Genomic DNA, 11,688 nt, shown 5'->3' on the forward strand with positions numbered 1-11,688 from the left:
ATACAAACGTACTACACTTTTCAATTTGCCATTTCCAAAAATGCTTTTAGAATAACTAATTTTTAATTAAACTCGTCCATTTTTTTCAATTATTTATGATATTGACGAGCTTTTCTAGCAATGGAGGTAATAAAAGTGGCTTGGGACTTAATACAGTAAGGGTATACTGGCCACGATCTTTTTTTGTTTTTTCACAGTTTTCAACACAGAGGAAGATCTCATGGAAATATTATATTTGCTCACCAACTACATTTTTTACATAATCCTAGTCTTCTAATGGAATACGCTTAATACATTGAGCAAGGGAAAAAAAGAATATGATCATCTTGGCTATCTTTTGGCAGTATTTAAGAACTCCATGTAATCCATCCACTCTAATGCAAGGTTGCATTAAAATTGTTTTTTTGTAACTTCTATTTGTGCAATGGACATGATAATACCGGGTGTCAATTTAAAAACTTCCTAACTTAATACCTTTGTTGCAGTGAAAAGTATGAAAAATCGGAAAGACCGTCACTTTATTTATAAGGTGGACACTTTAAATTCATACTTTTCGCCTCCTTGTTTCAACCCCTTAGGAGGGGTAGATGTCACCCTGAGAATCCTAATTGGGAAAGGGGGTCAAGTGGCACATCGTTTCAAAGGGCGTTCAATTATCTTTACATTAATTACTACTTTGTTGCTTTTTGTACAGATGTTTTCCAATAACCGGGTTTCAAAGTTACATAAACAATTAAACTTGCCTGCAACAAGATTTTGGTTTTCAAATTACTGTTTAAACAAAAATTATGTCATTGGGTTTCCTTATGCTACAAATGATTAAAATATGCGGTTACACCGTTAAAATCGTTGAATGACAGGAAGAAAATCTAGTTTAAACAATTAATTTCAGAAGATTTATTGATTATTTTACTTCGAGAAAAATAGCTTTTTATTTACGGAAGAGAAATTGCTGCAATCAACCCCACGGATCTACTTGCACATTATCTTATAAGTTGTTCAAAATGTTGTCGATTTTCCTGTAAAGAGAGTGACAGGAAGAACACCGGATTGAGGCTTCTTTTTTTGGGGACATCTTAATTCCATTGCTTATGAAACACAACCTGCAGATATTGATGATCTTAAAAGTCAAATTGCATCAGAATGCCGGTCAATTCCCGGTGAGGTTTTCCGGAATGTCAGGGAGCAGTCCGAAAACAGACTTTATTATTGCTTAGAGGAAAATTTACAACATTTTGAATGACTTATAAGATAATGCGTACGTAGATCCCATGAGTTTTATTGTTGAAATTTATCTTCCGTAAATGAAAAGTCATTTTTCTCGAAGTAAAATAATCAATAAATCGGTGTTAATGTGTACTAACGGTGTAGAAGATTCGGTATCTTCTAATCATCTGTACCACAAGGAGGACTAATGACATATTTTTTTCTACAACTTCGAACCGCGATTATTCGGAAACCTCTGGACAAAAACAACAAAGTAGTAAGTGATGTAAAGAGAATTAGACGCCCTTTAAAACAGTGTGCCACTTGACCGCCCTTCCCCTTTAAGTGTCCCCCTAACAAATTCACGGTTCTTTCCGATTTTTCATATTTTTAACTGCCAGAAAGATATTAAGGGTGGGACCTTTTCAAATTGACACCCGTTATATTTAATTTCCAATAAATATTCATAAAAAAACTCAGTTGTTGCGTAATATCATGTAATAAAAATGACAATTCATCCGCAAAAAGTGTGCTTAGTATGTCGGTGTTTTCTCATTCGCATTTATTATTTCTTCATCAAATCCCCCTGTGGACAGCAGTTTTGCATGCTTCTATCCTTCATTTTTACACGCAGTTTCTCATGGCGATGTTTGCATTTTCAGCAATTTTATATTTTTCTGTTTTCGATTCGACTGCACTGCCGTTCTTCCAATTTTCATTCCTTTAAACTTAGTAAATTTGTGGTTGCTGCCATCTCCTTCTCATACTCGAATTCCTCGAAATGAAAATTGGAATTTATTTTTCACGTCTATATGAAAAAGCGCAAGTGTAAAAAGCAAATGGTGCCCGCACGCGATTTTTTTGAATAATTGATGAAACCTTGTTGGAAATGTTTTGGGGCTTATCGTATACAATATTGGTTACATTTATTTCAGGTATCATATTCAATTGATAGAAGCTCAGACAGGAAAAGACAATTTTCGATAAATCAATCCGGTACCGTCAGTATCCAAAGATCTCTGGATCGTGAAGATACACCAAGGCATCAAGTGAAAATTTTAGCTATTGACGATGGCATTCCTCCAAAAACTGCCACAGCTACTTTAACAGTGATTGTTCAAGATATCAACGACAATGCACCCACATTCCTTAAGGATTATAGGCCTGTTATTCCTGAACATGTGGCTCCCAAAAAGGTAAAATTTCAAAACAAAAACAAATTGACATTATTGCAATTTCGCAATTAATTAGCCCAAACCTCACTGGGATCCTACCTTCTTCGATTCCTAATATAAATATTTTTAAACAGCGAATGAATTGTCGAAAATATTCAATTGCTCGTCTTTCGTTTGGTTTCTACTGGAGATTTGACCATCCGAATCCTGCCCGAATTATTTAATGGCATAATTGCATTCATTGCAGGTGGTTGAAATTCTAGCAACAGATGATGATGATCGATCGAAAAGTAACGGACCGCCATTCCAATTCCGATTGGATCCAAGTGCCAGCGATAGAGTTCGGGCCAGTTTCAGAGTTGAGCAAGATCAAAGTATGTGGCTCTCAGTGGCTCTCAAGAGTAAACAGCTGAAAATATATATTATTTCAGAGGGTGCTAACGGTGATGGCATGGCCATTGTCACGTCCTTAAAGTCTTTCGACCGAGAGCAGGAAAAGGAATACCACATTCCGATTGTAATCAAAGATCACGGTAATCCTGCTATGACAGGCACCAGCACACTTACCGTTATTATCGGCGATAATAACGATAATAAAATGCAACCTGGGTCGAAGAATATATTCGTGTACAACTATCAAGGTAGTCATTTAGGCGAAAATGCCAATTTTTTCATAACTCCGTTAATGAAAATATTCGCGATATAATTTGGCTAAATATGGGGCTTTTCAATTTAATGGAAACTTTGCAAATAATATAAATTCGTTGTGAAATCAATCACTTTCAAAACAATAAGCTATAACGTAAAACCTTGCTTTTGCAGGTCAAGCTCCGGAAACAGAAATAGGTCGAGTGTACGTCTACGATTTGGATGACTGGGACTTGCCTGATAAGAAATTCCATTGGGAGACAAGCAACGTGGCACATCCGAGGTTCAAACTCAACGAAGATACAGGGATGATATCTATGTTACAGGGCACTCGAGACGGAGTTTATTATTTGAAATTTAAGGTAGTATAAAACGTCTATAAATATTCATCGCAGTAAAACAATCGCAGCAAACATCATCGCAGTAAAATTTAAAGAGGGAGTTTCCTATTATTGTTTGTATGCATAAAAGCATACATAACTTCTCATGCTTTTTTTGCTTAATATTTTCCTGTGACACACCATACACCAGAAAAAATATCAAGCAATACTAATTTTTTTTTTAAGAAAAGCTAGTCAAAGGAAGTTTTAATAAAATTATATCTATAAAAAAATCAGATAAAAACTAAAAAGTCTAACGTCTTCAAAATTGAAAACGCCCCGAGCTGTATTTGAGTGTCTGACATGTAAGTCCATATGAAAGCTGAAAGAAATCCCATGTTACTTGGATACCGTTTTGTTCTAGACTCGAATAAACTTTAGATATCTTCTGGTGTCTTGTAGTCAATGACTACATTTCCAACTGAACAGAATATCAAATAACCGAATATATAGTTGATATTATAACATTCCATCAACCGAAAGTAAAGTGGCAAATAACAACAAATATGTTACTTCTTTTGCAGGTTTATGATCGAAAACACACTCAGAACGATGTTCCGGCAAACGTTACGGTGACCGTAAAAGAAATACCTCATGAAGCAGTTATCAATTCAGGATCAGTGCGAATTGCCGGTATAACTGACGAGCAGTTTATTCGAGTTTGGGATTTCAAATTGAAAGTAAGTTTTGTCAATTCCACCGAATGCATTAGCGACAACCCGAATTTCTTTAAAGGATCTACCGAAATCGATGGCGGAGAAATTTAAGGACAAAATAGCAGATCTTCTAAGCATCAACCGAGAAAATGTGGACGTGTTTAGTGTACAACTGCGTCGAAAGCATCCTCCAGTAACAGATGTTCGATTTTCTGCTCATGGAGGTTCCCCGTACTACAAACCTGTCAGGTTGAACGGCATGGTTCTGATGCACCGAGAAGAAATCGAGAGAGCTGTTGGCATTAATATCACTATGGTGAGTACCTTTTAACATATGACTATACTCGTATAATATAGAATATACATTTTTGCGTAAGTAATCGATGTCTAAAAATAGCATCACTTCTGAAACGTTGTCGTTTTAAATGTGAAGGCGACATTATATTTTTGTTTGCTAACCGCAAGTCCGCTTCCAGCGTGATAATAAAGATCCATGTAACATTAAAAGCACGCGTAACGGCATACAAGAAGTACGATCGTTAAAACGCCTGGAAAGTTCTTTCAATTTAACTTTGTCGGGACCTAGATGTTATGAGTTGGGCCAAAGAAAACGTCTTTCGGCCATGAAGTGTAGAACTTTTTCATCCGCGTTCATCTGCTTCCGGCTGCAAATTAATGGTCGTAACAAATGATGTCGTTATGACAAATTCTGCAGTCGTTACATTCGACGTGGCACACGTTATGAACAGATTTTTAGCAAAGTTTTTAGCGCGTCTTTTATATCGAATATTATACTATTTTTCATATGAGGATATGAGGTATTAATTTCAATTAGCTCAAAACTCGTTTTAAAAGACAAAAAAGTAATTTTCATAAATAGTTTCTCATTTACTTTGGATCAAATTAAAATCTGTAATAAATTTTGATGTGTTGCCTTCAGTATAGTAGACCTAGTATTTTGTCTCATTTAGGCAGCCAATTTGCTTCTGAGTAGGTCCCTTAAGTAAACGAAGGAATAACAATTTTTTCATCTTATTCTTGCCACATAAAGTTTTAGATTGTAAGCTTAACGAAGCGCTAATCATCAATATCTGTTCATAGAATTCTCCGAAATTAATTGTTTTGGTAAAAAAATTTCCGGTAGAATTTTCTACTGTTTTCTTATCACAGACATCACTTCAATTAAAATAATAAAATGTATTTTGATTCATTTTCCTGGCTGCGTGTAATTGTTCCCATACTATTTTCTTTCCTGGGCTCCAGGCACAGTGTGAAACAATTTTTTTTGTATATCGTTTGCTTCGTTACGTTTCGGCAAGACAACAGTGCCATCATCAAATTTTAAAATTCGTTCAAACTCATAATTGATATATAAATGAACACAACTTCTTCAAGAAGAAAAACAAATTGAAGGTTTCAAGACACCCAAGACCTAAAAGAATCTAATGTTTACCAATTATGAGTGTAAATGAATTTTAAAATCTAATGATGGCGCTGTTGTCTCGCCGACACGTAACGAAATAAACGATATACAAAAACATTTTTTGTTTCACAGTGTGACTGGAGCTCAGGAAAGAAAATAGTATGTTAACAATAAAATTTATATGAAGTGCTAGAGTGTTACACTTTGATAAAAATAAAAGTAAATGGTAATTCATTCTCATGGTGCAGTTTTATTTTTGACTTGTGGATATATCGTAGATCGCGTCAGCTCTTCGACTCCTTGGAACCTTCCATACTTCCACCTTGGAAGTTTAATTCACTTTTACATCCAATACTATTAGTGCCCCTAGTTGAAAGTGTGACCCGTCTTAATCTTGTTTTTCATGAAGGCGGTTAGAACTACTTTCATTGGATAACTTTCTGATATCTCTCATTCTATAGGGTATCTGAAGAAATGCTGCTCAAAATCCTACTATAAATTCCTGAAGGCAGAACATGACGAAAATTCTCAAACCGTATTTAAATTATCACAATTTGTATCGCCCAGACTTGGGTTTGCACATATATTTCACAAAACAACGGTTTTTTCAACTGTTTCTGAAGCATTTTTATGTATTTTAATTAATTCTGAGTGTCTCTAGTATCCACGGTATACTTAGCGTTCAGGCTCGAAAGTAATGAAAACGACTTGTGTACACAAATTCAAAATTCATGGGATATTTCACGGAACGACGAGGAACTGATGATTACTGTCCATTTAAACTTTTTCCGTTCAATTAATGCTTACTTCTAAAAGCGATATCAGAGACGACTTTGAAGCTTCGCGAACAATCCTAAATATTAGGGGATTTTTAGTTAGAATTGCATTTGCACATAGTTTATGAAGTATTGAACTGTTCAGGAAGCGCCAAACTTTCAATCTTAAATTTTGGAAATATCTCAAGAAGAGTTTCTACTATGAAATCCTTTTTTACATAAGAACTTTACTCAAACCCCAATCTGGTCAAAAGTCAGTGTTAACTGGGAGATAAAAATAAAGGCCCTTTTAAAGAAGGCCCTTTAAATGTCTTAAATGAGCATAAAAACCCTTCACGCGTTCTAATATGTAGAGCCATAAGAACCCGTATTATTATTTTGACACCGCTAAATAGATTAGTGACCCATTTGGAGAAAATAGGTTTGAATGTGGTTTAAAAACTGTAGTTCCTTCCGTTTTTATTAATTTATTAGGTGTGACTGTATATTTTACTACTGTGTAATGTAATTATTGAACATTGCAATAGTGTGTCTTGAGATTAAATCTACCAACGGTATATCTTGTAAAATGTGCAGTCAGTTCGTTTATTGTATAAATTTATGTCGACAAAAATATATCTCCAGACTTCGAACGCTGAACCGACACCAACCGAGAAAAATAAAAGTCGCTCAAACAATTTTCTTTGAAATCTCCATTTCTTATCGAAATTAAGCCAGTAATTTAAGAAAAAGATTTTATAAGTCTTTATACAATGTTGCCGGTATCCATTACTGAATATGTAAAGGGTAGTAGAGTAAATTTAAATCCTCATTCCACCCGAGATTCGTTGTTATTTTTATTTTCTCGTATAAAAGTTCCACGCATAAAAGACGCAATACAGCTCTTTAAATGCAAATCAATACCCAATTTATCAGATTTCTGCCTTCCAAAGTCGAGCGTAAATAAAAACTTCAATTTTACAAGTTTTCACAGAACCAATATATTAATTTTCTATTCCTAAAAGTTTCCTTTAATTCAAAAATTTAAAAGGTTTTCTGTGAGGGTTTCAAAGTTGTCCTATTGCAAAATTTAATATTTTCTAGAAAATCGGAAAAATTCTATTACTCTATTGCTATACAATATTTCAGTTTTATTAATTTATTTCAATGGTTTGAATGTATTGAGCAATCGAAAGTGATTTAAAAATAAACTTTAATTATGGTTAGTAAAATTATTTACCTTGAGGTGAGGTTTTTAAATGATATTGTCAAGTGCAAAGGGTTGGCGTTTTAATAATAAAGTACTGCCACTCTCGCTTCAAAATCTAAAGAGTCCTTTGATTCCCTTGTGTTTTGTTTCAAATTAAAATGCTTGCCTTATAGCGCAAAGAAAGAGTTATATTCTGCTATATGTGTACATATATTAGAAAGTACTAAACCCTAAAAGCCTGGCCATATCGTTGCATCACACGATTAAAAATGAGCAAGAAATGACAATGAGATATTTTTTAATTCAAATTTTGCTTTGAGTGTTTATTTTCGGTCTAGATTTGGACATAACAGTCAATTTTAGAAGAAAAAGTCAAAAAAATTGATAAAAAGCTGGCTTTCAGAACAGTTTTCACAACTTCTCTGCCTATGATGCACATACTACTTTGCATGGAGTTAAATGGATGATCTCAGGCCGTTAATGTTTGAATAATAGTCAATGAATAAGTGTCATGGCATTTGAATCGCTTAAGATCCTATTAAGCAATGTTTCAAGTAAATGTGGCTGAGTTTGGAGGCTATGAGCTAATGAGCGTTAGTTGAAACTGCACCTGAAACAAGAAGCTAAATTTGTTCATAAAAACCCATTGTATGTTACGGTTTTCAGAATTATTCTCGGATCTGAGCATGTTGGATATCCATTCTTGAAGTTGAAAACCCATTGCTACGATTTCACTCAATTTAAACGCAATGTTTTGTATGTGTGCTAATTTTTGTAGGTATACAATGACCCATTAATGTTTAACGCTTTATACACCCCAACGAATTCTACCAATTTGGCCACATTCATCTCAGGCTGATAATTACTGGAGCTCCGATATTCGAAAAACTGATAATAAACTCTATTGCAAAATTATTATTTAGTCAATCGCAATAATAGTAAATAGAGTTAATCCTTATTGATCGCCCAATATTTGAAATGTATTTAATTTAACAGTGCTTTTTAAATGTATTGCGATTTTTATAAATTATACTAAAGCAATATATTTTCCTATTAAAGTCCGACATTTATCACGGAGTTTAGTCATTTTTTCACGGTCATTATAAGAAGTGAAAAATGATTCACCCAAAAGTACCCAATTATATTTTTCATTCTTTACATGAGAAATTGGTTGTTTTAAATGTAAGCCTGTTAAATTGCCATGTTTCCTCCTCTTATTTTCCTGAGTCGTGCTCGCGAGTGTAGGAAGTTCGAATGAATAATTGTTTTAAAAAATTATGATAAAAGCAGCCCCAAATATTATTCCGGTATAACAGTGCCATTAAAATTTGCTTCGATATTGCAAGAAGTGTAATGAAATACTAACACGAAAATAATAGTAAATGTGAAAAGCATACTTTTAAATTAAATTATGGCATTTGGTGTTCAATAACGCTACATCATTTTTTGAAGTACATTTAATGATTTTTTCATAGAAGAAATTAAATTTTATTTTTAAGGACATTTTATATAGGAAAAAGGTAATTTTAATGAATACTGGTCCCTATAAATATAAGTCGCGACTTGCATGAAAATGTGTGATTATCATGTATGGCTAATTGTTTAACAGGGTTTAACGTTAAATATATCTACGGGAGTTTTCGCCAAGACGTCTTCCAGAATTTTTTTTAAACTTCAGATTAAACATATTGAGACGATCACGTTGGAAAACATTGCATCAGCATAGGTAGTTTAGTTGCGCAGCCTCTAAAGTTACCCGATCAAAAACATATAGATTAATTTTTGCTGGGAACCGTAAAGTGTCGTGGTTTTCGATCACCCGGGGGTAAATCAAGATCCGATTCCAATAATTCCGGTGTTTGAAATCAATTGAATACTACTACAAAATTTGTACAAAGAAATTTAAATGAAATGCATTAAGACTAGAGAAAAAACATTTTCGCATATAAAGTTTTTAAAGCATCACAAGTCCGACATGTGTTTGTCTCATCTCTAGACGAGATTGTTTACCTATCACCCTGTATATTATTCAGAAATTCATTTTTTTTTTAAATGTAGGTTTGATGGTTTCAGGAATACATCAAAATCGGCATAATCAAAACTTCAAAATTTGCAAACAACTGAATTGAATATTTCAAACAATATTTGAAAAGTTGTAATTGAATATATACGTTAACACTTTAGTTAAACATCTTCTGCAGTTTTTTAAAATATATATGTACCGTATAACAAAATAGAAGATATCGCTAAGTATCACAAATGAACCAATCTACTAAATATAAATAACCTTTACAAAAGTTGCCGTTCTACAGAATGTAAATTATCGCCAACCATTTTTAAAAGTCTAAAATTTTAATGGGTGTGAATTATAATGACAATTACAAAACAAAATTACTAAACTAATACTTAATGTAAATTAATTCATAAATGTATGTAGATTGATTTGAAGTAATTTCTGAATATAAATACAAATGACCCATTATCTGAAACAGTTGCAGTGCTTGCCTAACATTGAATAGAGTTTCACCGGAGGAATTAATTAGCCGGCTAATGAATGTAATATTCCTGCATTGTATCCTTTGTACCTGCAGAAACTGCAGATTTGATGTGATTTCCTAGTAACAATTTAATGCTCCCGGTATTTTATTATTCGTTAAGTTTTCTCCGAAACTGCACGTCATTAGTTAATTGGGCAAAGCAGTCGTTATGTTTGCAAAAAACCAATTTTCATAAATGTAACCCGATCCGACATCTATATTTTTTTCAGTATCTAAAGAGTAAGATTAACTAATTAGAAAGTTTCGTTCACAGTTCAAAATGCCACCTAAGTATAAAATTAGAATATATTTCGACATTAAAATAATTTTAAAAATTGAAGCAAAATTTCTTAAATGAGGTATTTAGTTGACAATGTTTTGTGAAAATTCTCAATCGTGGTTTTGCATAATTTAAATAGACACGAACAAAGTTTAATGGTCCGAAATACTGGAAAACATCAATTATGTACACTGATCATAAAGTAAGAAAAAATGCTTATTATAGATGAAATGAATAAGCAACATAATTAAATAACAAGAAAATCGTGAGATTAATTTTTAATTTCAACACTGGCCGTCAGTTACAAAACAGTTTGCTTGAGCTAAAAGGTGCCCGTTTTCTACAAGATCTCTCGATTCAATTAAAAGCTGCCGCCAGATCCAAGATTGGTCGTCAGACGTTAGATTGAAGCAGATTTGCTTCAGTTAAAAGCTGAGAGATAAAAATCGCTCGCTTCAGCTAAAAAATACCCATTTGCTGGAAGATCGTCTACAGCTAAACGCGAGTTATTTTCGGTATTGATCTTTTGGCGGTGATAGTAAAAAGACAAAATAATTCTCGCTATCTATTTATCAGTCAATTTTATGAGCTTCTTCTTGTCTATTAACCAAATTCTTAAAACTATCTTTTCTTGAGTAAGCTCCGAGTATAGTATGTACAATGGATTGAAAGTATTGCCATTAATCTTTACTGGAAATCAGGGAAATATTCGAAATCTTCCCAATCATAAAAACGACTAATCCACGTCCCTTTTAATATTACATACTTTTATTTTATCGTAATGGAACTGCAGGCATGCAAAACTGTTTCATTCGAATTTTATTCAAATATACATTCGAAACCGTTTTTAAAGCGGTTTTTTTGTGTTCCATGACGTTCTTTTCCAAAGCTCAAAAAATATAATCACGCAGATATATTTCGCAATTTTCCCAGGAAATTAAAACCAACTTTGAAACATTCAACAGACCACCAACTAGTATCAAATATATTTTTTTAATTAAAAAATTTGAACTACATCAATGCAATCCGAGCTTCAATCTGAATTCGAATATTTGATAATTTTGCAACATTTTTTTAAATATGAGTAGCAAAGTATACCGAATATAGGGGATATTGAGGTTGTTAGAGGGAGCTCTAATCATTTTTTTCTCAGATTAAGTACACAAGTATTTTAAAAAGTCTAGGCGTCATTCATAAAATAGTTCCCTGCATTTCTATTTGTCATTGATTTATAAACAATAAATTACTATTTTCAAATCGGTTAATTGCCTACATGGGGTATTAGTCATAAACATTTTTCTATTTAGAAGCCACATAATCTTGATTTATTTGAAAAATACACTGAAAAGTATAAAACGAAATAGTGTCAGTTTACCATGAAAGAAATAAATACCTAGTATAACAACAATTGCGATTTC

The 11,688-nt window shown here is 33.1% G+C and overlaps 1 protein-coding gene across 1 annotated transcript in view; it reads left to right on the forward strand.

Moving 5' to 3' along the window:
* LOC125503741 (neural-cadherin-like) overlaps positions 1 to 11,688 on the forward strand; it is a gene marked incomplete at its 5' end in the record, with an annotated part of 15,004 nt that overhangs the window by 1,676 nt on the left and 1,640 nt on the right. Inside the window, 6 exons of the mRNA XM_048664487.1 lie at positions 2,142 to 2,402; positions 2,629 to 2,755; positions 2,813 to 3,022; positions 3,204 to 3,391; positions 3,934 to 4,089; positions 4,145 to 4,381. Of these exons, the coding sequence (XP_048520444.1) occupies positions 2,142 to 2,402; positions 2,629 to 2,755; positions 2,813 to 3,022; positions 3,204 to 3,391; positions 3,934 to 4,089; positions 4,145 to 4,381 (1,179 nt within the window). The remainder of the gene's footprint in view (positions 1 to 2,141; positions 2,403 to 2,628; positions 2,756 to 2,812; positions 3,023 to 3,203; positions 3,392 to 3,933; positions 4,090 to 4,144; positions 4,382 to 11,688) is intronic.

Source organism: Dendroctonus ponderosae, unplaced genomic scaffold, assembly GCF_020466585.1.
Source record: "Dendroctonus ponderosae isolate FM_Combo_2020 unplaced genomic scaffold, Dpon_F_20191213v2 Dpon_F_20191213_28, whole genome shotgun sequence".
NCBI classification, from domain to species: Eukaryota; Metazoa; Arthropoda; class Insecta; order Coleoptera; family Curculionidae; genus Dendroctonus; species Dendroctonus ponderosae.